This window comes from Trachurus trachurus (genome assembly GCF_905171665.1).
Source record: "Trachurus trachurus genome assembly, chromosome: 4".
Classification (NCBI taxonomy): Eukaryota; Metazoa; Chordata; class Actinopteri; order Carangiformes; family Carangidae; genus Trachurus; species Trachurus trachurus.
In genome coordinates, this window is record NC_139898.1 from 30,669,395 (window position 1) to 30,696,502 (window position 27,108).

General features: G+C 40.6%; 1 protein-coding gene across 1 annotated transcript; it reads right to left on the reverse strand.

Annotated features, from left to right (window-relative positions):
• Positions 1-1,697: 1,697 nt before the first annotated feature.
• Positions 1,698-26,080, reverse strand: LOC310985354 (regulator of G-protein signaling 21-like; the record flags this gene model as incomplete). The annotated part of the gene is made up of 3 exons (XM_083970928.1): positions 1,698-1,883; positions 2,754-2,920; positions 25,822-26,080. 3 exons carry the CDS (start codon positions 26,078-26,080, stop codon positions 1,698-1,700), a joined length of 612 nt encoding a protein of 203 aa, XP_083827054.1.
• Positions 26,081-27,108: the final 1,028 nt, after the last annotated feature.

Genomic DNA, 27,108 nt, shown 5'->3' on the forward strand with positions numbered 1-27,108 from the left:
TTTGGCACCTTTGATGTGTGAAAACCGGATTTTGTTGTGGTATCTTTCTCCTAAAAACCACACAAACAATAAAATGAAGTTCACTTTGGGTCAAGCTTACAAAAAATCTGTCGGACCAGTTTTCATACATATTGGACAAAAACCAAGACGAGTTGAATGACACAAATGTGGTTTTATTAGACACTGTAAAAAAAATTCAAATTTATAAAAGAAAAAAAAACTGGGACAATTTGTGTCCGCAAAAAGGAAATTCATTTTTTCGGGACAGTCACTCAAGAACAATTCCTGGAAAACCAGGGTGGGCCACGAGCATAAACAAGACCAGACAAGTCCTACATCCTCAACACCTTCCCTTTAACCAGAGGAGCGCAGTGTCACCCAGGCGACAATTAGGTTTTCTTTCCCCTGCATCATTAGTAGCTAGTAGCTATATAAACATAATTTTTATCAGGTTATGTGAATTTCAGCACATGTGGATGTTTTTACTGACATGAAGTAGAGCATGTGTGGACTTGTTGCTTTGTGTTTCTACATTTGATTGTCATTTCTTTGCTGGAACATCCTTATTAAGAGTAATTTATGCATTTAGCGGTATAAAAATACACCGAGTGGGTACTTTAGTTTCTAGTTTGGAGGTGAACAAGGTGTATTTATGCATAATGCCTGTGAAACAAGGAGAGAGCACACAGCTTTAAGTCGCCTACTGTTTCTCTAGAAAAGTCAAATCACCTTTAATCTTTTCCTTCTTTCTCTAAGTAAAGAACTTGTGCATCTGTGCCATCATTGTCTGTGGGTGATGAGATTATTCCCCTAACAAGGCAGCACATCCAGGCTGATCTGTTACGCATCAGGTTGTCTGATGACTACAGTGTTGTCGTTTAAGCCCCTGGGTTATTATTAGCCGCCTCACTATTCCTTTTTAAGGCACAATTTTCAGGAATAAGGCCATTTACAGAGCAGGGTAGGATCAAGGGTTACTGCAGGGTTACTTTTTTCCAGTTTGGTAAACCCTTTTGCTGGTGTGTGGAGTCATCTCCGCACCTAATTAGAGGATATATCAGACATGTGACCAAAAACATAATCTCCTTGCCGGGTGAGCTGTGGAAACTCTGTTTTTTTTTCATGCCCATCCCCACACATGCGCTTCAGTCAGTCAATCAGAAAAAATAGAGTTATGACTCTATGGAAAGAGTCAGAATATTAAAAACAGTAGGAAAGCGGTGACAGGAGCGATCCGCTTAAATGTTGGTCAAGAGATAATGAATGAACTGATTAAAAACTAGGTCATTTTATTCCTCATATCAGAAACCATTTATATTCTTTCCTCATCAGGTACCGTTCCTCACTCACCACCTCAACTTACTGAGACTTTCACATAACTCATACAGGATTTCAAACAACAATAAATGGCACAACCATCATCATCATCATCATCGTCCACAGCTTTCTGTCCGCCTTACATACGTGTACTTTTCCCGACTCACATTACCTTTCTCCTCTTTTTCCCTTGCTTTATTTCATCAATGCATGACTTTACCACCAAAATACAGAGACATGGTTGAAAATCTTCCTTTTAGTTTGGGTTTTGGAGTACGACAGAGATGCACTTCCCTTGAAAAGAAAATACTAAATACAAAAGAGGAAAAAGAAAAGAAAAAAAAGTCTTTGATAACGTCGACAATGTTCTTCCTTTTCCGCTAAATGTACCACAGAGTTCTGGATTTACGCTTCAGACTCAGGTAGGCGTCAGAGTGCAGGAATCTGGGGCAAGAGTCTCTTTCCATCAGCAGGTAAACTTGTCTCTGAGCCTCGTCGAAGCAGGAGAGGCTCGGCTCCTCCAAGCGCTTCTTGATCGTCTCTCTGACGTGTTGGTCAACATTAATCTGGAGGGAACAAGAAGAAAACTCAGTATAAATGATGTAGAATATACCAGATGTGCACAAATTGGTTCATTTAGTCATTTCTGTACCAAATAGATGCAAGAAGATGCTTAAAAATTTGACTTTTTCTTAATTGTATTAAAGGTTTCATATTGTATAAAGTGATTTTCTATGTGTTTTGTATTATAAAGCAGGTCAAGGATATTAATACCATCAAAATATCACAGCTCTAAGTCCACACACACACGGCCGAGCAGTCAGGCCCTAAGCTCCGCCCACCATCCAACTGAACCTTGCAAGATTTTGTTTCTCTGTTTACTTGAACTCTGACATATTTTTATTTGACCACTCAGAAAACAGTCAGCCAATCAGAGGAGAGTCTCACAGCGTCCTCTCTTCTGATTGGCCAACGCTGACCTGTTGTTAAGCTCCAGAGAGAAGCTGAGAAAGGAGGTGGAAAAAAACTACACTGAGACGGTTTGTTACGGAGGTAAAGGGTAAAACACGGGGCCTTAAAATCCAAAACAACCAGGAAACATGAGCCGCAAAATGATAAGATTTAAAGAGGATTAAGTTCTAATCCAGTGAGGCGTGTGTGGTGAACCCAACCCTTTATTTAGAGGATGTTTCCTCAGTGCACTTGTATACAAGGTGGAAGTTGTGATATTATGTTATTTGTCATCCATATTGCTTCACCCACTTTTACTCATTCTTCCTGCTAATGTGAGGTGTAATTTCTTGTGCTGATGCAGAAATACTCTTCTGTAACATTGTTCACATTCAGGACAATGCCAAGCTTGTTATGGTGTGATACCTATCTATCTATATACGTATATCTATCTGCAGGCGGTTTGTCCATGTGAGCACACTGACCTCTCTGCAGGCTGTGGGCCGGATGAACTCCTCGTAGATCTCCTCTGCTCTCCAGCGAAGTGTGTCCGGCGAGGCGGTCGACTTAAAGTCTTCACACGCGAGCCAGAACTCGATGTTTTCATCACTGAACTCAGACTGCAGGAAAGTGTGGAACGCTGCTAAATACTCTGCAAAGAAAGATTAAAAAAAAGGATTTTAACCTTTAATTCTTTTAAATCTCATTAGAAAGGTCATTAGACTGTGAAATGCTGTGCACGCTCAGAATCCCATTTAAAGTATGACTTTATTATCAGAAAACAATCAACCAGTTGTTTTTCTTACTTTTATCCTGCAACAACTTTTCCAGAGTTGGGTGGAGTTTATAGTCAGTCTGCCAACTGTAACAAAGAGACAGTATTGATTTTCACACAAATTATATATAAATACATGGAGATATATAAATGTTAGAGCAACATAAACTACCTGAATTTTGATGGAATTGGCTCATCATTTATTTTTTGCACCATGAGGCACTGGATGTCCTTCTTACGCCTCTTCCGATTAAGAACAATATCAATCCTGCAGAACAAACCAAATTAATCTCACAGTACAATACAACTTTATTAATCCCAGTGTTAATTGGTGCTATACATGAAAAGTTTTATATTTAAATTGTGGATGCATATAAGCCGGTCCACCTCCTCGCTTACCTTCTGGGCCGCTTGACATTTTGCATCAAATCCCTGATCTCATATAACCGCATCCTTGAAAACAAAAGTTTTGGCATATTAACATTGCTGTAAATGTCCAGCTCACAGTTACAGCGCTTTGTGTCTCTAAACAGAAGCGTTGCCTCCCGTTCTCACCTTTAACCAGGCAGGGAAAGGTGGATCTGCGATGACGCTGGGGGCCTGCTGGTACAGGTAACTGAATACCATTGGGATAAGCGTACAGAAGGCTGCTGTTTAGACTCACTTACTGTTGTCACTGACTCACGGCTGTAAAATTCCACTGGGAAGAGATTTATTGGACTGCTATTCCTGGAAAAAAAATGCTTATTTGTCTGGACAACTCTGTGTTATGCATGTTAAATGTCAAATCTATATAAATGTGCAATTGATAATGTCAAAGACTTTATAGGGGCGCTGAAGGACGAGGTAAATCCCTGGATGATTCATGGAGCCTAGGCTGGAGCGTGCGATGATCAAGGCGACGCCATGACAAGACAGACATTAGTCAGTTGTCAGTAACTATTTATACTATTGCACCACTTCTAGTCATATTGACATGTCTGGGTGTGTTGTGTTCAGTAGGGAATCGTGGCTTTGGCATCAATTTAAAGGAATATCCAGGAATGTATTTTAGATTTTTGGTTGGATTTGCAAATAATTTACCTCTGTGATTTGTGACATAATAACCTTTATTGACATTTCTAACTTTATTTAGGGGATCACATTCAGCAAAGGGCCCCAAAGTCAGATTTGAACCTGGGCTGCTGCAACAAGGCATCGACCAGCATAACACAGGTGAGGGGGTATGCTTTGTTTTAGCCTAAAAGTGAGTGTTTGTTCGTGATTTAATAAAGGAGCTCCATCTAAATTTTCTCCGCGGCTGAAACGTAGCATGTTGCCAGGATTAGGTCGTGGTGATTTATTGCTTGACAAGAACATCAGGTGTTGTTGCGTTTCCAAGTCAAGAGGTAATAATACGACCTCCGAGCAGCGCTACATCTTCAGGGCAAATTGGCGGCTCCAGAGAGTCGCTATCAGGAAGTGATGCGATGGACCAGAGTTGGCTGGTTAGACAAGTTACTTAAAACTAGAGTTGCTCTTCACTGCTGAAGACAGAGGGTTATGGAATTAAGTCTAATGCTGAACTTACAATGTTTCATTAAAGCGGAACTATGCAAATAGGCTACCAACGCTTTTCCTCTGTTTTGCTAACCCTCCTCTCGGCCATGTGCATTTGTTTACAACGAAGCAGGCGTTATAGCTATATATCATACACTGTTACAATGTGTATATTTCTGTAGTCTTATCTGTCATAAACAAGAGATTACGGGTTACGGGGTGCGTTTGTGTTGCTGTGTCTCAGAGACTCTGATCTTACAAGGTTGGTTTTCAGCCAAGAGACGCTAGGTGGAAGGCAGAGAGCCTCCATTCTCACTGGAACAAGTTACAAGTCATTCATTAAACCCGAAATCGAAAGCTGTTTAATTAAGGTAAAAATGTAGCAAAATTAAGCTAAAAAATCTTGCATAGTTCCTCTTTAAGAGAGCTAGGTAAGCAACTGGTAATACTAATGCTAGCTATGCAGCAATAGCAAAATGTACAAGTAGCTCCTCCTAAACAAGAGGTGGAATGGAATTCTGTTTTCTTTTAGGCAACGTCTAAAAACAGACAGCCTGTTCTCCTGCTCAACAGACCTCCATTGTTTCCACAAAACTAATAATAACAGATCAATGTACTGTACAGCACATGGCATGTTCCATCATTTCCCTGACTTCTGTTTATTTTGAGTCAGTCCCACAGGCTCTTAATGCTACCTGTCACAACAGGTCCAGACCTGAAAATAGACTCCAGCAGCAAAACGCTGAATTTACTGCTCTCGGATTAATGTTGATAAAAAAAATACAACAGTGCAGATTTTAAAGGAGATTATTTAGGCACCTTTAAAAGAAAAGACTGGTGACACCATTTTCAAAAAGTCTGAATTGGCCTTGAGCTGAGAGTCACAGTCAGGGTAGGGAAGTTGGAAATTACTAAGACTGACTAAAGCGTGGTTGGTTACAGTAAGAACAGGAGGGATGTGGTCTTATTTCCTCGAGTCTGTTTGTGAGAAGAACATGCAACATTTTCAATGGGACCGAGTCGGCCTTCATCATCCAGCACACACACAGGCTACGTTTGCAGTTTCACCACCAGGTGTGAGGTGAACAAACGGAAATTGAAAAGCGAAAAAAGTGTTTTGTTTCTTTTAATCTGTAAAAGTCCAGAAATGGTTCACACAGAAACGGAAACATGTCTTGAGTCATATGAGGACGGTGTGTGTAAGAGCTTTAAATGAGACAGGAAGCTGGCTGGGAAGTTTCAATATGTACCAAGGCAGTGACCCAGATAGTTCTGCGAGCAGCTCCGCTAACGAGGACATGTCCTCCATCTTTTTACCGTCAGAGATTTATGATGCTCGTGCAATAATGTGCTCATATATTTATCATCTTTTAACCTTAGTCATGTCTATCAGTGAGGATGCCATAGCTCCTCTTGTTGCATTAAAACCTCTGTATGATGTTCTGCAACACAGATTTAAATGGAAATTTTATAACATCATGCTTAGTGCCCATGTTTGAGTGGGTGGGGATGTTTACATGGGTGTGAGTGGTGCTTTACATGAGTCCCCGAGGGGGTCTCATTGATATACAATGGTATTTTTGTGGTTAAGAGAATGATGAAGTGAGCAAATTTCAAATTCCCCCCCCTGTTAGAATTACAGGAGCTGCAGCAGATGCACGTGCACCATTAGGGAGTCGACACACCCTTCATATTTCATGCTTGAGTGAACAGTACTTTCATAGGGGTCGTGAGAAAGTTCTGAGTGTGTAAAAATACTACAGGAAACTTAACGTACACAGTGCCATCATGACACGCCTCACTGAGCTTGTGAAACAGCATAACGTTGGTTTAACCTGTTCATAATCCTCCTTAAAGCTCTGTGTCATCATGCTCTGTTGACTTTTTCTTCTTTTGACAATTCATTTTCAATCAATGCCTTATTGTAACTGTTCATTTGAAGGACCATACTTTTTTTTAACCAGAAAAAAAGAGAAAAAGCTCAAGTGATGGACTAAATAGTGGGTCAGGAAGTAGAACAGGTCGTCCAATGACCCAGTCACTGTTGTAGTGTCAGGGGCAGATGCAGCCTTGTTGTATGAGTGAATAATAGTTTCTGTAAAGCGCTTTGGGTATCATGAAAAGGGCTCTATAAATCCAATCCATCTATTATTATTATTATTAATAAACTGTGTGTATCAGTTATAACACAACATTAGCATGCCTCACTAAATCCCCACAGTCACAGCCTGTAGCCCTCCGATTCCCTAGCTAGCTACACTTTGTTTTTCATTTTAAATTTGTATCCAAATGTGGGAGTAACCCTTTAACCCTCATTTATAAATGAATCTTATTCACTTGATTGCATTTCAATGCCATAATCTTACTTGTCTGATCACTTTTGCACTTTTGGTTCCACCTCTGATTTGCCCTGATGTGTGTCGTAGAGTTGTTTTTGGCTCATGAACAATCAATTATAACTTGATGCTTAGAGTCTGTGATCTTCTATAATCCATAGTAAATGTGTTAATGAAAAAGAGCTACATGTTGGGGTTTTATTCATGTGATATATTTCTGCTTTGTTATTATATAGTGCACTCAAGGTCATATAGGGGCACATGAGTGCTGCATGTACTGTACAGTATATAAAAGTATTCTCTGTGCACGGATTGTGCTCTCTGTGCAGGTGTGCGGACACACCTTGGTGACCGATGGGTTCATGACAGCCTATTTATATCTGTAAAACCTCGAGCCCTGTAGCTTCTGAAGACAATGGTCCTTTGATTTGAAGCGTCTTCCTCCCTCATCGCTGTCCTGGCAGCTTTTATCTGTGAATGAGGTTGGAAACTGCTTCCACTGAGGCATGTGGATCGTCCTGAATAACTGGAGCCCTTTCAAGAGAGGCGAGAGCTCTTTCTATTTCTACCTGTTGTTTGTGAAAGATCTTGATGATCCTGTGGGAACTGTTGATATAAAACTAAACAAACAAATGTATGAATTTCTTAATCCAGCTTTAACAGCCTCGGGGGCACGGCCAAACTGAAATGAAGGTGTATGTGTGGTCCTGTTAATAATAACGTGCACCAACCACCTTGCCTTATGAGATTTAATGAAACTTAATGGAAATTTTTTCCTGCTCTTGTTTTCTGTTCAAACATACGGCCTCAGGCGGAGTACTTGACGTTGTTTCTCAATAAAGATGCAAATGTAAACAGACAAACATATGGAGGCAAAATGCAAAGGTCAGCCAGCTTATCTGTCAGAGTCACACCGTGTAATTAGAGTACACAGGGGGTAATTTACTTCAGACACAAATGATATACTTTAGCAGTCAAGTCATTCAGTCATACGACCCGAGAACAGTTCTCCTCACATTGTTTTATTAATCATGTGTGGTTCTTGAGCTGCATGTTCTTCCTATGTGCCTTTCTAAACTGTCTATAGGTGTGAATGTGAGCAAGTTTTTTCTTCTATACTGTACTATATACAGCATGTCAGACCTGTGCACGATGAACCCTGCCCTCACCCTATAGGCCTATCTACCCTGTCAGATTGGCTCCAGACCCCTATCCCAAACGCACAACGCTGCATCGGTGTGTAAACTACAGATGGATAGATGGGTTCTTGTTGGTTCGATTGGAAACACTGCTTTAACACTTTAACGGCTGTGAGGTCATTTTGACCTCTCTCGCCTATTTACATGCATGTACTGTAACTCGGTTTAAACAAAAACCCAATGCCTCCCAGTCGATGACTTTTTTTACTTGGAACCGCCAAGAGGCCACTTGACCTCCATTATTTCTAATGCAAAAATGGTAAATAGACTGCATTTATACTGCCATATCCACCTTTTCCTGAACGTCAAAAAGGTAAGCCGGTTTTGCTCTTCCAGTGGAATTTAAAGCGGAAGTAAGCAGAATGTTTGTGTTAATATAAGTCTTAAATAGTTCTATCTTCCGACAGCAATCACTTATATAGAGTGTTTGGTCCGAAACACGGGTCTGTCAGTCACTCTGCTCTGCGCTGAGCCGAGGAGAAAACTTTCCTTGTATCCTACAACCTTTATCCAATGAGGAGAGAGAACGGCATAAAGGGGCAGTCCTCTCTGTGTGTGCAGCCAAGGGATGCGCGTGAATGTGGTGACGTAGGGACGAGGGCGGGGACTGCTAACTCCATCGGCTGACAGGAAGTTAACCAAAACCACCGGATCGCTTACTTCTGCTTTAATGTTTACGTTTCCATGGTTTCAGTAGTCGCGGAAAACGCATGGATCTTTTTTTTTTTTTCATTGAAAATCCATAAAACGCATGCATCATCACGCCAGCTTTTGACAATGGATATCACACAAATGGAAATCCATTATTAAAAGCCAGCGTTTAATAGATCAATGTGTTTACCGCAACTATGACAACTAGTGAAACCATGGAAACGTATTTCCATCGGAAGAGCTTATTTTTGACTTTCGGAAACTTGTGGATACATTATATAGCCAGTCAAACACACAGTTCAAAACACTTTACAGCAATGCCTCACATTCACACACACACACACATACACTTTCCAAAGTAACCACGATACAGTAGCTCTTCACTGCAAAAACTCAAAATCTATCCAAGAATATTTGTCGTATTTTTTGTCAAAATGTCTCATTTCTAGTCAAAACTAATCTATTTTCACTTAAAATAAGACTCATCACCTAAAAAATAACTTGTTTTTAGATATTTTCACTTGTTTCAAACTAATTTTCATTTGAAATAAGTAGAAAAATCTGCCAGTGAAAGCAGGTTTTTTGTGCTTGTAATAAGAAAGAAAAACTTTCTCCACTATCAGATGTTTCTACTTATTTCAAGTAAAGAATATGCTTGTAAGAAGTAAAAAGTGTCTAAAAACAAGCTACTTATGTGATGAGTCTCATTTTAAGTACCCTATAATAAGATTTGTTTTGACTAGAAATAAAACAAATACTGTATTCTTGGTAAGATTTTGAGTTTTTGCAGTGTTGGTTGGTTAGTGCTTGCGTAAAAATGTACTAAATTGAATTCCCAATCCCTGTTTATCTGTTTGACAGCTTTCTCATATTTTATTTCATGTATCTTGCCATTGATAGTTGACTAACTGAATCAAATTTATATTATTATATCGCTACAATAAAATAATCCTAATGTTGCAAAATTCATAAAATTAGGGTTAGGGTTATGATATTTCATCCATTTTTACATCTCATTTTGAAAGAAAGTCTAAACATTCCAGTAACAGAGGTCTATTTTGCGATTCTAAAGCCTGCAGTTGTGCTATGTCAAAACGACTTCACGGCGGTTCTAGGAGGTGCTGCATTGTTGGTGGTTCTAGTGCTAAAGGTCTGACGGAAGTCGTGCGTAATGCGAGTGTCATGATACAAGTATTTAATTGGATGTATTCCAGATGTTTTCTATGCACATGTAGAGAACAACTTGAACTAAAAATAATCTCCGGCAGGCATCCATCACCAACATTCCTTCTCCATCCAGTACAACATTCACATCCGGTGAGTTTGATCTGCTACTTCAGCTTCACTGGATGCCGATGGTGACACTTCCAGATGACTGTGGTCACACTTGGGAGCAGGTTACCTAAACCGACGTGACAACTTGAATCAGCAAAGGACGGTTGAGTCATCAACTCAGATCACACAGTGGCTCGATTTCCTGCTCTGTGGTTGTTGGCACAGTAGTGGTGGAAAAAAAAAAGAAAAAGTTGCTAAGTGTTACTGATAGCAGAGCGAGTATCGCTGAGAGCAGCACAAGTATCACTCAACACATCGGTTCTTACTGTACCAGTTGAGTTTTGTTGTGAGTGACACTGAGGTGAAGTTGGTCTATCGCGCTGAGAACAACTGTGTTTTTGATGATGACAGCTTTATTGCTTTGAGTCCTATGAACAGTTCAGGGTAACACTTTATTTTAAGGGGTCCTTGTTCCTTTGTATCTACCTAATTAATTACAGTGTAATTACCTATGTAACTATATGTAATAACATGTACTTACATTGTAAATACATAGTGTATTTTGGTGTACTTACAGGTCCTTGTTACACTTGTAATAAGAAATGCTTGTGCAAAGAGAGAGGCCACTTTGGCATTTCTTATTACAAGTGTAACAAGGACCTGTAAGTACACCAAAATACACTATGTATTTACAATGTAAGTACATGTTATTACATACAGTTACATAGGTAATTACACTAATTAATTAGGTAGATACACAGGAACAAGGGCCCCTTAAAATAAAGTGTTACCCAGTTCAGTGCAAATGGGATTTATAAACCCTGTGAATTTATAACTATCAATATTAGAGCCCTTATTGATGAAGACACCAATTATGAAAAGTGAGAAAAAAAGTACATAGCTTAGCTTCTATTGAGATACAGTCAGTGACGTCAATCAACATGTTGCTTATCAAAGTCACCAGCAAAACAAACATTTGAATACCTAGCAGTGTTTTGTCATATGCTTTTGCATCAAAAAGCTTCTGTTTTTTTTGTTTTTTTTGCCTCCTTTACAGTTTATCTCAAATGATGGGAAAAAACAAACAAATCTCTGACCACATTTACCAGATCTGTTTCGGTCTATAGCGCAGTTTCTGAAAAATCAAGGTACAGGATGAATGCCAGCTCTGTTCTGTAGTGGTGACAGCACAGAGGAGATGAAACCAAATGAGTCAGTCAGCAGCGGCATGAGGGAAAATATTCCACTGACACATTGTGGTTTGTCTTCAGACAAACAGACAGCGATTAACGGATATTCACTGAAGCTCTCGACAAACATCTGGACATGGAGTGGTACTACAGTCACGTATTGACAATATTGTACATTAACATGGACACACCGAAAGGTAATGTACTGTATGTCCACCTGTGCCTATGAGGATATATTTATTGGACCATCACCACTTTTAATATTTTAATATTTTCAGGTTTTCTAGTGAAAAGGGAACTGAGCTGAAAGTCAAAGATCTCGAGTTACCAGCTGATCTTTTTTCTGTCCTTTATCTGTGGTCATGAGCTTAACGTTACTATTCGTTGTCTAGACATTGCAGGATATATTTTATCATATATTTTCCTCTTTGTATCCTATTTATTTTCTTTAACTAAGTTATTTTCCTCTGGAGCGGCCTGGCCGGATAATTTCCTTCGGGATAAATAAAGTTCTATCTATCTATCTATCTATCTATCTATCTATCTATCTATCTATCTATCTATCTATCTATCTAGTGACCAAAACAATTATATTCCAGACAGGGCCGTTGTATAGGGGAGAAAGGTGATGATAATTCTAGGGGCCCAAAGCCCAGTAGGGCCCACAAAAAACCCCAGTAGTCTAATCTTTATATGACTGAATTATTCTGCATAAGACCCTGACTAATACTCATAGTAATGCTGCATTAGCATCAAAACACAGTAGGCTAAATAAGAAATGATAATACATATAGTCTATGAAAAAAAGTGGAAAAGTCAGGGGGCAGGGGCCCACTTTAGTATACTTTCAGGGGGCCCAGAATTCCTAGCAACGGCCCTGATTCCAGATACAAATGGCTTAAATGAGTTGGCTTCACAATATGGCTATAGAAGAGCTGCCACCTTTTTAATGCCATGGCCAACACACAACTCTTTCAAGTGCTTATGGCACAAAATTACAAAATACCAGAGGTAAGAAAAAAGTGAAACCTAATGCTGATTTACAGTGAGTATTAGAGAGGAATGTCAGGGCCTCAGTTCAGCCTCAAACCAAAGCTGCTGGAGTTGATGAATGGATGGATGGATGATGAATAACATATTAAACTTCTACAATCCACTTCTATAACTGGATGAAGATACAGGACAAGGAACCAGCTGAGGTGGTTTGGACATCTGGTTGAGAAGCCTAGATGAGACGCCTCCTCTGGCCTGGGAACGCCTCAGGAAGAGCTAGAAAACGTTGCCGGAAAAGGACAAGATTTCCCAATATTCACTTCCAGAAGCGCAGTGATTTTCAACCTTGGGGTCGGGACCCCACGTAGGGTCGTCTGAAATTCAAATGGGGTCGCCTGAAATGTCTAGTAATTGATAAAAAAAATGAATTCTTTTTTAAAATATGATTAAAAACACCACACGCAATCTTAAACAACTGTATCTATGCTTTCACTTTTTCTAATATAAATTGAGTTCAAATAAAATGCAGCATATATAAATGTCTGAGCTGGCGCATCGTGCAGTCACGTGATCGCATGGTCGCCAGAAATTTGTGATGTCAAAATGGGGCCACGAGCCAAAAAAGGTTGGGAACCACTGCAGTAGCGTAATATTACACTACCAACAGCTGATTCAGTGTCTGAGGTGTAGCCTACACTGTCATGTAAGCAACCACGTTTCGACTGTATCACACTGCTGTCAGTGGCAGATGACGTAAAAACTTTCCAAATACTGTGCACCTTTTGCAATGACTAACCTGTGCTGACTTTCTTTGTTTCTCTGTTGCCAAAGCCCGTGTCACATAGTCTACAATATCTAGAACGAACCAGTGAGTTAGTGGCCTTTGATCAACCTTTTAAAAAAAACGAAAAAAAAAAAACCCGTCCATTTCGTATGATTTCGCATGTTATCAACATCAAAATTTCCCCAGATTGTCTGCAATATCCCCCTTTCATCCAGGAACTGTACCTAACAAAAAAGTTTTTTTTACACATTTTCAAAGGGACTATTGTGACATTACACGTTACATAATAATGGAAAATCATGAAATATTTCACCAGGCTGACTAATTGACAGGAAGTGTGTATGTGTTTTTTTTGTTTTGTGAGATATGAGCGCAATAATATACTGCAAGGAAACTGCAGGGAAGTATGCCACTTTCAATCTCGTTTGATTTATAGACCAGTACACAACAGCACATTATGCTCGCTGAATAAATCACATTATATTCTCATTCTGACAGGGCAGGCATGACTAAAAGTATTGCCTACCAAGTACTGGCCTGTGTGTGTGCGTGTGTGTGTGTGTGTTCAGTACTTGCTTGTCTAAACTCATGAATGGAGGCAGGCCCTTCTGCCATCTGAGTCACCAAACACACACCATCTTATCAGGTAGAGATTGTTTAAGAAAAAAAAAAAAAAAGGGGTAGGTAGTACTTTCATAAAAAAAAAAAAAAAAGCTTCAAGTTGCAATGACCTTATAATATTTGTTTATGAAAATGACTTCTCCTAAACCAGAAGAGAACTGGCACCACGGAGCAGATGTGGTCCTTTAACATAATGAAGCAGCTGACATCCCATCGTTCTCAGGGTCACGCATGAAGGTGCTTGCTTTGCAGTTGGCAGTGACGAGAGGTGAAACGGTGAAACGGAGCAATTTGTTTTGCTTGAGGTTTCACAAGGGGGTATATACTACCAGCTACAGGAACTGGCCCTGTGTGGTCATGCCTGAATTCCTCTGTTGTCTGAAACGAGCTTCTTTTCCATCAGACTGGGCAAAGTTAGACGTCTCATCCAGATGAATGACCGTCTGAGGAGAAGGAGAAGGAGGAGGAGGAGGAGGAGGAGGAGGAGGAGGAGGAGGAGGAAGCGAGGACTTCCAGTACTCTTTTCTACATCAAGGCACTGACTCTCAAATTTCTCCAAAAACAAAAGTAGCCTAGTATACCGTACAGGTTGTTTTCTTGTTCGCAGCTACATTTAAAAGCTTTTTTTTTTTGGCTGGTGTGCAAAAGTGAAAAGCAGCGTGAAGGTGTGGTAGGATCAGATGAGTCGTGTCAACGGAAGTCCTTGTTGAGGTTTGCGTTTCCCATGGAAGAGACTCAATGAGCCGTGGCTGCGTTATAGTACAGTATGAAGCATTTTGTTGTTGCATGGTTTAGGTCCATTGATCCCATAGCGCCCACATACATAACGACACTGAAGGATAACACCTCAGCTACTAACAGAGCGCTGATGGGTTTTATAGGCAAAAAAAAGCTGCCATGCTTCTTCAGTGATCTAATTTTAACCCATCTGAACAATAAAGTTTTCAATGTCAAGAAATACTCCACACATAAACTCTTTGAGGCGTAAAAAATTGACGGTAACACTTTACAATAAGGGTCCCTTAATTAACGTTAGTTAGTACATTATTAAGCATTAATTAACTGTTTACAGATATATTAACAATCATTATTATGTATTACTTAGGATTAGGAAACACATTAATTAATGTAGCCTATTAGTAAGCAGTTAATTAATGTTTACTACTCAAAGTCAATTAAGAAATTAAAAGTTGAATTATGTAATTATCATTATGTATGAGTCAGCATTAATTAACACATTAGTTTATTATTAATGCTTAATAATGTACTAACTAATGTTAATTAAGGGACCCTTATTGTAAAGTGTTACCACATTGACTTTTTGTGAAACTCCGGCCACAGTGAAGCCTTTGGGAAACTTAAATGGTGTTTGGTGATACCTTTCTTTCTTTGATCAATAAGGTTTTAGTGTTTTATCGCTGCCTGTTGAACTGTTGATAGCTCAGTGGATGGAAAGGTTGGCAGAGCGATGATGGGTCAAGGCCAGACTGATTACTATGTAGACTAACAATATTACATTATAAGCATTAGGCTACTTTACTGCTCCATCCTGATCGTTGTGCTTGCAGCCACCTGTCTCTCTGAGCACGTCATCCACGACCAAGTAGATATGTGCAGTACAATCGGTAAATGAGCAGCTCCTCCTCAAGTGGTATAAACCCCCGTCGCACTTTGCCCCTTAAAGGGATAGTTCACCCAAAATTCTAATTTCACTCATTATCTATTCACCCTCATGTTGACTAGGAGCTGTGAGATTTGAAAAAAGTGCCTTCTCTGAGTTACCGTGCAGCAGTATTTGTCCATATAATAGTTGTCAATGGATAGGCTACCAACTTTCTTTGTCCAAAAAGACACACCAAAAAACATCCAAATACCTCCATACTGCTCGTCTGTAATGTCCCTCTTGTATTGACGCCCCGACATGAGAAATTAGGAAGAGCAGTGAACCGAGACACTGGGAGCTTCCGCTACAAACAAGCTTGAAATATAGACTTATTTAATTTTTTTCAGAACAATTTCTCATGTCGGGGCTTCAATACAAGACGGGACATTACAGACGAGCACTATGGAGGTATTTGGATGTTTTTTGGTGTGTCTTTTTGTTACGAAGAAAGTTGGTATCCATTGACAACCATTATATGGACAAATACTACTGCTGCACGGACCCCCCCGTAACTCAGAGAAGGCACGGAGGACTCTGAAAATTCTCACAGCTCTTAGTCCACATTAGGGGTGGGACGATATGGGTAACTCACGATTCGATACTGTGGCGATATTTGGCCCACGATAATGATAATATCACGATACACGATATCTGCGATATTCGATATATTGCAAGAAATTTCATCAACGATATATCACGATATATGTGACTGAAAAAAAAACATAAAAAGGAAAAAGTCTCATGCATTTATTCCAAAACTTTGTACAATGTACAAATTAATAAACACTGTACAGCTGGAGACATTAAAGTGCATGAACATTAATAACATGTCTTATGTAAACCAGGACAGTGCTTTATGATACTGAAAAGTCAGTAGCAACTTGTTTTATGTAGTTTCTTATGCTTTCCATTCATGGTATTTAAAAAACCAGCTGTCAAGAGAGAGAGAGCAGCCTCTTTGGTGATAAGAAGAACAAGTTCTCTAGTGTAGGACATGAGGAGAAAAAACATGCAGGTTTTCTGTAACATTACTGTATAATACAGCGCCAACCCCCCCCCCCCCACCCCCCCCCCCCCCCCACTCCGTCCTCCCTCACCGGGCGAATGAACGGGCGATTGGGGGGAAAAAAGAAAAAACTCGCTAGTCGAAGCGGCAGCTCGACGTCGCGCACAACCGCAACAGCGGCAACAACAGCAACAGCAACTACAACTTCCTCCTACAAATGTACGACCGTCGGTGTGACGTGCAGACCACAGTGGGACGACTCCTCAGTCCATGAGTTTCATGTCTCAGACCGGATCATGTAAATCAAGCTGCAGGGGGACGGGAGCGTCGCGGTAACCGTAGTAACTCACACACACACACAGAGAGACCATAGACTGTAGAGAGAGACACATACGCCTGTCTGTGTGGTTGCTGTATATTTTACCTTCGCAAAACAGTTCTTGCAGATTATATTCTTTATCCAGTGTTCTCCTGTCATCTGTTTCGTAAAAGCCAAAGTGGGTCCACACTTTAGAGTGGAAACTCTGGTGGAAACTTGCGGGTGGGTCTGCTTCTTCTGCCGCTACTCACGCCTACTTTACCCTCATTTACGGGATTAGCGCCCCCACAAAAAGGACAGGAGAGATTAAGTACTGACGGTGAAAAAAAAAAAGTACTGACTGTGACAACGGGGTAAATGTGTGTTGTAACAAAAATATCGATATTTGCCGTCAGTGTATCGATTATTTATTGCGACAGAGAGCACAACAATATATTGCAATATCGATTTTTTTCCCCACCCCTAGTCCACATGAGGGTGAGTAGATAATGAGTGAAATTTGAATTTTGGGTGAACTATCCCTTTAAATAAATAATAAATACCCAATATGGAAAAAAGCTTTACTGTTTATTAAAGCTACAGTGGCCTACAGTAATTCCTTATACCAAGAGATTTTATTCTGGCGTTTCCTTTTATATTGGTTATGATACAACAGTGTGACAAAAGCAGAAGCTGCTGGACACGCCAGACGTTGTCAGCTTCTACATGTTGAACCCGATGCCCTCAATGTGTTTTCTTTTCTTCTTTCTCAGAAGTGATTCTTCTTGGCGTGCTGCCCCCTCGGCTCCGTCATCCATTGTTGCGGTCGCAGAAAAAAAAACAAAAAAAAAACACACCACCGACGGTCCCCACAGTCCAGGCAGGCAGGGTGGAGGGGAATCGGTGTTGCAAGTGTTTCGCCAGAAGACTGTGTGGAAGTGAAACAGCTTTCAGCAGGCGAGGTGCATGAGGCCGAGGCAGATTCAGGGGGAAGTCGGACTGACAGGTTCCTATTCTGCCCGTCCACCGTCGGCCGCCGGACGGAGAGTCCTCGCCAAACACGAACACTTCCAATTCCTTTGCTCAGCAGGAATCTTTCACAAGTTACACTGACCACATTTTCCTGTTTTTAGAGACAGTGTAATAAATCAGAATGGATGTGGAGAAAGAAAGAAAAAAAAAAAGTCCTGTACACAGTGTTCAACTTATTCCTAAAGTGCTCTTACTTCTGCAAACAGAACATAGCTTGACTATAGTTAGTTGAGTGGTTATTTTATGATCTTAAAGTCACAAACACTGTTGAATATTGATGCTTACACCTTTAAATGTCCATCACAGCTGCTGCTTTTCAAATAAAGGTCTGGTCTTAAGCTACTTTTGACAACACCAGGCGCTTGTCTCCATCTAGTGGTGACATGCAGGCACTAATCTGTAAATATTACTCACAGTAAAAGGTGGTGAGGTTACTGCAGCTGCTTTGCGAGTGCTATAGTCTGAATAATAAAAACTATATGGAGGTGACAGGCTGGAAACTACGCTGAGCTCCTGCCTGGTGTTTTCTGAGTTGTTTGGTTTTTAGAGTGAAGGGCCGGTAATGATCTGCTCCTGAGGCCTCAAAATCAAGACTTAGGGCCTTTTATTTGATATTGTGCATGTTCTGTAACATATACAGAAGACATGCTAACATATACACATTTAAATACATTTGTTTAAATTGTTGTAGTTTGTGCCATGTAATCATTACTTCAGATTCCTGAGATGACCACTGATTGGCCACTATTTCGGGCCTGTTTTAACCCGAAACACAGCTCAAACAGGTTGTTCCAATATTTAACAAACACATTCACCAATAGTCCCATGTTTTGTTCAATTTACCACCATTGTAATACAATTCCCAGCAGCCATTCCTAACCTTTAAGAAACCAATGAAACAAACATTTAGTATTTTTGCTTTGCCAATGACTTAAACTAGGTGCATCTGGGCCCTGATGAAAGTCAATAGACTGAAATGTTGACTAAATAAAAGAGCTTCAAGTGAGTGCGGGAGCAAGTGTTGATCTTTTTTATGTTGAACTTGACTGGGGATCTGTTCCCAGCACCATCCCAAAGGAGAATGTGCATGCTGATTAAGCCTTAAATAATTAAACTGCCTTGAAAATAACCTAATAAGTCTGTTAATGTAAATCCATTACATTAATGCTCTGTCCAGTTACTAGCTTGTGGTCTTTTTCTTTGCTTTTGTTGGTGCATTGTTTTTACGCACATTACTGCCACCATCTGTTTATCAATGGAACTGCATCAGTGATGACATGAATGTGCATCATTACAAGAGCATGTGTGTCCTGAATCACACCATGCTATAAGACAGAGCTGGTGGTTAATAACTACACAAGAAACCTCTAGACATTGAATCTGAGATGAGCTATGATCTGTTTTGAGAAAAGGTTCAATGATTCTATGTAAATCTCAGGTCATTCCTATAGAGTGCCGAAGCGGAAGCAGGAAGTAATGGCTCCATGGGTCCTCAATTCGAAAAAAGGCTCCATAGAAATGAACGAGACTCCAAGATTTATTTCGTGATCCGTTTGAATTGTGCAATGACAAAAAAATATGTCCTCTACCTGTTTAAAACATCACGTTTCATGCCGAGAAATCAGCAGTTTATTGTAAAACGGCAACAGAAGAATGTATTTTGTGTGACGACGCTCTACGGACTACAGATCTGTGTCCCACAAAAAATACGTCACCAACTGACACGGGAAAGGGCGGCATTTGGTGTATGACGTCACCTACGCGACTTGTAGTCTTTCTGGTTACGGATTCTTCGGAATTTTATTCTACAATAGTTTTACACCAAACTGCTGATTTCTCGGGATGAAACGTGATGTTTTAAACAGGTAGAGGACATATTTTTTTGTCATGGCACAATTCAAACGGATCACGAAATAAATCTTGGAGTCTCGTTCATTTCTATGGAGCCTTTTTTCGAATTGAGGACCCATGGAGCCGTTACTTCCTGCTTCCGCTTCGGCACTCTATACATATTTCCAGTCTTTAAAGGAGAACTCCGGTAATTTTTGACCCCTAAATCGTTGTCCTGATGGTCACCCGGTGTTGGAGGGAGCAAAAACCTTGACTAAAATTGATGCAGGCAAACCGGAGTATGGGGGCAATTTTTTCAACCACAACAAACACCCAAAAAACAATCAAATATCTATGGTAAAACACAAAGTTTACACTGTTTATACCGGTTTATACTGTACAGTTTATGGGTTCAGTAGTGTGTCATAAGGATTCGAGTCATGTACCATAGATATTTGATCGGATCCTGGACCTTTGGGTGTTTGTTGTGGTTGAAAAAATTGCCCCCATACTTTAGCGTTGTGGCTATCGCTAGCGCCGTCTAGCCATGGTGTAACTCCGGTTTGCCTGCATCAATTTTAGTCGCGTTTTTTGCTCCCCCCCAACACCGGGTGACCATCAGGACAACGATTTAGGGGTCAAAAATGACCGGAGTTCTCCTTTAAACTTCGACTTAAATGCTAAAATATTCACAACAGAGTGATTCAGCAGGTTGTGTTTCTCACACAAACGGCCTCACAGCACATGAGCTGGTAGGAAGCTGGGAGAGAAATGTTGTTGGCTCCTTAGATTGTAAGATAGTAGAGGGGGAATAAAAAAAACAAGACTCTTTCATCCCCCCTCATCCTTTTTTTTTTTTAGTATTAAAGCACTGGAAGTCTGTCACAGGAGGAGTTAATCTTCAGGAGTTTCTGTGGTGAAACAGTGTAAAGTTTCCTCCTCCCCGGTCAGGAAGAAAGAGAACAGTTTGTGGTCGTCAGCTCCTTTATCTCCCACCCACTGAGAACTCTGCCACTTGCATCTTCCCTGAGCCTGGAGTCGTGGGGCATTATATCTTCTGCCTCCTCCTCTGCTCACATCACGTCGACCTGCCGGGGCACCGCTTCCTCCGACATCTTTCCCATTGTTCATCCTTCCTTTCCTCCTTACTTTCCTTCAACCTGCTGTGTTTTCTTCTTCCTTCAGTCATGTCCTGCCTTCCTCCTCCTCCTCCTCTTCTTCGTCTGTCCTTTTCAACCTTTCCTCCAGTGTTTGCGCTCTGGTTTAATTTGTTTCTTCAGTCCTTACTTTCTCTCCTCTCCTTTTGTCTTTCCTAATACCCTCACCTCCATCACCCTTCTTCTTGTCCCATCTCATTGTCTCTCTACAAATCCTTCTTTTTCTCATTACTGACTCCCTGCTTTCCTCCTAACACTCTTACCCTTCTTGCTTTTATTTGTCCGCTTTCTCCTCCTCTCTGGTTCTTTCCATCCAGCCTCTAAACTCTGTTGTTTAATAGCAGATTCCTTATATTCAATCCTTCTTGTCTATACCCTCTGACCTTCTCTGTCAAACCCTGCCCTATCCTATCCTATCCTATCCTATCCTATCCTATCCCTCCTGAGTATTAAGCCCATGCTGAGTTCCAGCAGGGCCAGAAATACAATCAGATAATGCTGGACCTCCAATCAGACTCGCAGGAGTTAGCTCTCAGCAGAATCGCTTACACAGTGGGACTCTGCAGATGCACACACGACACTCGCTGTGTGTTAAGGTCCACGTCAGGTTTCGCATGTGTGCAGTGAAGCAAGAAACTCGCACACTCTCACTACTCCTACACAACACGGTTTGAATGTCGTTATGAAAACATAATAAAAGATGTGCACTGCAGTGCACGCTATAATAGTTGTTTTCCCGCTCAGGTAAAAAAAATAATAAAAAAAACTCTTAATTCCCACGTCACCCCAACTTTTCAGGCAGGTTTTTATGTAAATTTCACACCACTGCTGAATTTTTTGGCTTTGCCTCAGTCACAGTGATGTGATTGTAGCTCACATTTTTGGCTACAATCACTTGGAGTTTATCTGGTTTTAAAATGTTCTCTTCCAATTTTCCATTGATGTTGTGATGCAGGTGACAGGAATGCTGATTGGCTGCATTATGGGCTGAATGACTGCAGAACTTCCTCCCTATGATAAATCAAAATGATAGTTTGACAAAATGCTATTTGCCTCCTGAGACGATTGATACCACTCTCAGAGCTACAGCCAGTTGCCCATTAGCTTAGCTTAGCTTAGCTTAGCATAAACACCAGAAATTGTTTGAAACTTTGCTTTCTGATCAGTCCTGTGTTATTAGCTGTTAGCCAGATCTTATTACCTTAGGATCACAATAGATGTTTTGCTTGTCTGATGTGATGCAAAGCCAAGCCAACCCGCTGCTGGCTGCTACAGCAAATTGGCATTAATCTCATTTAACTCTCAATAAATCAAACATGCATATTCCTTTCAATCTGAGGCTCTCCATCTGTTTCCAAAATACAGGAAGTCAGCAAAATGCTAAAATTAGACAATGTGGGGATGATGTTTGTGGTTGTTCCAGATCTAATCTCTATGCCGTAAACGCAGCCCGATAACCTCAGTTTATTTCTTTCCCACCAGAAAGCGGATACTACAGAATTCTGTCAGCCAACAAAAATGGATAATGGATGGATAAAAGCCTTTCAGCATTGTTGGGTAAACTGGTGGGATGTCTAAATCACCAGCAATCCATTGATATTTAAAGACCCCTGGAGCTGAAGAGAAGAAATCACACTGATTAATAAAAATGCTGCTATCCTCTCGCAATAAATGACAAAGGAACATTATACTCTTTCAAAACAACAACAACAAACCCCTAAATTATACACTGGGACTCCTTACTGGGACATTTTGTAGGCAAAACAACAGAAAAACAGCCTATGGAGTGATCATGCAAGTAATGTAAAGTAAAAAGATGGATTAGATGAGTTGGTGTCAGTCTCATCCAGCAACATAATGAGGAATGTATGATTCTATCTGTTCAGCAGGAGTTTCAGAAAGGGTGGACTATCTCCAAGGGCAGGGGGGTCGAGATGCAGGATGAATAAACAACAGCCTTTAAAACATTGATTAAGTCCGACAATGATTTATTCTCAAATAATTGTTTCAAGGGTGAAAAGGAAGACACGTATGAGCTCCTGGTTTCAGACACTGAGTGAATGAGTGGAGTTAAGCTCTTAATTAAAAAGGTCTTTTAGAGCCCTAGTGAACTTAATCAAGTAAATTATAGGGAGCGATCAGTGCTGAGAAAGAAGAGAAATGGAAGAAAATAGGGATATTTTCAACATAAGTGAAAATGTAAATAACTAAAATCTAAACACTAACCAAGGCTGGAAACTCGGACTGCAGCACTATCGCAGAAAAACACACTACAGGACTACAGGAATACAAGACATGTTGCATTCAGTGAAGAATAAAACATACAAGTGCAAATAAAACAAAGAAAAGAGGCTGAAGTCCACTTAGCAGCTTCAGATTCAAGGTCCATGTATAGTTAACTGTCAAAACTCACTGCAACAAATGTAAACAAAGCCATCATTAAAGGGGAATTGCTGTTTTTTACAATCTGGACCTTATTTCTAGCATAAAATACAATCATTTACTCACCCAGATAACTTTGGTGTTATTACAAGTTGTTCCGACGAAATTAGATCCAGCCGAGAGCCGCGTATATCCATATAATGTGAGTCTACAGGGCAGCAGAATGCAGCCTCTAAATAACACATTATCTGCCACGAAACTCGTTCATTTCACCAATATGTTTTTATGATACGCTAGTGCTATTCCCTTCTGAGTCCGGGGTTAGCTGTTATCAACATCCGGGGTCTGTAAGTTGACCTACTGACCTCTGACCTGGATGATGTCATCTCTGAGCGCCGCGCGGCGTGGCTTGTTGCTACCGCTAATGCTACGGTTCGTTTCTGCGTGTTTTCGACTTGTCAGAACAAAATGAGCAGCTGGACGAAGTTCAGCTTCCACAGGCTTCCTCTCCTCAACCTGGACTCACTAAAGCTCCGGCTAGTTGAGCTAAAAATGGACCCGAATGCCGAAGCAGAATGATTATTATCAGAATGAGCCGGGCAGCGGTCGGAGATGACATCATCCAGGTCAGAGGTCAGTAGGTCAACCTACAGACCCCGGATGTTGATAACAGCTAACCCCGGACTCAGAGGGGAATAGCACTAGCGTATCATAACTAAATATTGGTGAAATGAACAAGTTTTGCGGCAGATAATGTGTTATTTAGAGGCTGCATTGCGCTGCCCTGTAGACTCACATTATATGGATATACGCGGCTCTCGGCTGGAGCTAATTTCGTCGGAACGACTTGTAATGACACCAAAGTTATCTGGGTGAGTAAATGATCGTATTTTTTGCCCATATTGCAAAAAAAAAAGAAACAGCAATTCCCCTTTAAAGTTAACAACAACACCTATACTGTAGGTCTGTAAGTGACAGGAAAGGTACTGAGAGTAGGGAGGGAGGGGGGGCACACCAGGGACACAGAGTCATTTTGTACCGTGCAACACTTAGACTCAGTTCAGTCTCGTATCAACATAAGTGTGACATGGACATAATAGTCTATCATCATATTTGTGTTGCGGTCCAACACTTCTTCCCGTTCTCTCAGTCTGTTCCCATATTTTGAATGATCTTTATTTCCCCTTCGAGACGACGACTGTACAAGCTGTCCCCATTCTGTTAGAAGATCAGCGAATGCCACACAGCACATGGGACTAATGTTCTGCTCAGTCGTGTTGTATTTCCCTCATGAGGGTCTTTAAGGTGCAGCTGAAGTCTACAAACCAGACTGAGCAACAGATGCCAGAGGTGTCCTCGTCTAATTACATCTGCTCCAAAAACTTCTACTTAACCTTCCCCCCTAAAAAACTTTACTGAGGGTTGAAGCTGCTGCTGCTCCAGTGAGAACATGATCGGGTTCTGTCTCTGCTCTGAACTGTCTTTGACTTTGATAAATCTCCAGGCCACAATTACGCAGAGTACACACACGGTGGGTTTTAGAGGCTTATTCTATCTTTGAGAATAAATATCTTTTGACTAAAAGATCCTGACCTTATTCCAATCTAAACTTTAAAACGTCCGAATCTTAATGCAGAACTAAGCCCCCGTAGATTTGAGATGCATGTCTGAATAGGCTACTGGAGAACTTTCATTGTTCTCTCATTGCTTGAACATTATGTATTCTCATATAAACACAGACACACACACAAGCTCATCCATACAACGGGAACCTCAGATTAGTTTGAGAGTGGCCAATAATTACCTACATATTGAGGTTGAGATTTCATCCAGTTATCTTGAGAAAACAACTCTGTTATTACAGAACAATTGTTGCATTATCTGAAGAAAATGGAATAACTATCTTTATCTCCAGAGTATTTTCTTGGAGATGAAAAGATAATTGTTGATGATGTCAACACAACAAGACATGTGAAGATAAGGTAATCATTATCTCCTCCTTTCAAGAAAATAAAACTCTGAACATACAGTTGCAATAGAAATTGAGAAATATCAAAATAAGATATTACAACTAAAAATTCTTAATCATGTACGTTATTCTAATTAATTTGAGATGAATACAGCCTTTATTTAGGAACCGGTCTGTAATATTTGGCAAGGGTTATTGGCAAAATCTGAATATAGGCTACTACCCATGAATATATTTGTATACGTTTATAATCGCCATAAAATAAGATCTGTTGGGTTTGCGTAGCATTATAATTATTAGCAAGGGCCTTTCTTTAGAGAGTGATGCCATACAGCAGCCTGAACAGAAAACCCAGCCAGCCAGAGAACGGGTTTCGCACGCAAAAAATAAAGCAATGACGAAGAAGGTGGAAGGAAAGAGGAAGGAGGAAACAGCAGAGAGTGAATATGGTTTAGATCTTTACCTCATCACTGGATGCTCCTGAAATAGGCCTACTCCCATCCCAGCCGTGGAAGACGCAATTTCCGTCCAGGTTTTTTTTGTCCTCAGAGGCCACCGTCACATTGGACTAGAGTCGACACTAGAGCCCAACAAAACATGTCACGGCTTTAGGTTTTAGATTCCAGTATCCATTGTTGTTCTATCTTTTAATAGGCTATGGTATTACAACTGTGGTGATCAACCAGGAAAAATAATACACAATTTTTTTTTTTTTTTTCCTGAAGTCTCTTGCGCTGTTAATTCCCGCCCCTGACACACCTCCAGCATCGGCCAACGGTGTCCCTTCAACTACACACCTGACCTCTATGTTTTAAAAAAAACTGGCGCCATAAGAGCCAAGATGGCGGCTCACCGTACTGGAGCAGCAGCAGCAGCAGCGTCAGCTCCGTCAGCTCCGTGCCTATCTCTGGCTTTTGAACACAGTCCTCCTCGGTCGTGTAGTGGGATTCATCCTTGTCTGTCTCGTCCTGTGGATTATAAAGTGTGGACCCACGCAGGAACATCGGAGCTACACCGGGATCCTGAACCTCCTGAGCAGCAGCAGCAGCAGCAACAACCAGCCAGTGGTGGCTTGAAGGTAAGTCCGAGCAAGTCCGAGAGTGTCCTTGCATCAAAGATCATCGATTCACTTTTCTAGGAAGATGAGTTACTCCAAGGTGGAAATAACTTAATTGACCTGACCCTAAGATTTGTTGTTGAGGAAGAGGGGTCACTTTGAGAGGTTTTCACAGGACAGAGTTTAACTGAACTTTCTGTTGGTCCAGTTGAACTGTCCTTGCTGTTTGTTGCTGCCGTGGGACATTTTGGACATTTTTCTTTTGTGGTTTTGTCTGAAAAGGAGGTTTTCTTTTGTGACTGGTGCTTGGACTTAAAAACGTGGGTTTAACTGTGTTGTGTTGTCAGTTGTCTCTCCTGCTTGTCATGGTCTTGCATTGTCTTGGTGGTTGATTGAAGGGACTGTAGCCTACATGATACAGGGTCTAAAGTGGCTTCTGAGCTGTGTGTCCTTGTGGTGGATTAACCTGACTAAAATCACAGATAATCTGCTATGCTACGTTTTTATTGCACGTTATGTATTTTGTATATTGTATTGTGGCTTCATGTGTATGGAGGGTTGAGTTGCTGGACCAGATTAAAACTGCCCACCGCTGGATGAAAACATCATTGGTAAGTTGTTTCATATTCATTATTTTGATGATGACATAAACTGAACTTGTCTGTCTGGCCTTTTTCATAAATAGCATTGTGTTTGTTGTAGACCGCCGTGTCTGTCTGTTTGATTATTGTATTACGACAGGCCACACATGTTGCTTGTTTGTTGTCCTGTCTGGGCTGATTATGTGTGACTTGATTGTGCAGCAGGCAAACTGAATGGCATCCATTATCACTGTATGTCATTTGCTTTCTATCCTTCATTTCCAGTTTGTTTAGCCTGCCTTATCTGATTCAGGTTTGAGCAAATTACTTGTAAAATCCATGGTGGTGTTGACCATGGTGCTGAAATATCAGCAGGTCGCTGTTTAATGATAAAATCCATGGCAATGTCCTGGTGTTCTCTCTGTTCATTTATGAAACAAATTGAGTCTCTTTGAACCATTAAAATATGCAAAAAAAAAAAAAAAAGATTAACAAAGTGTGA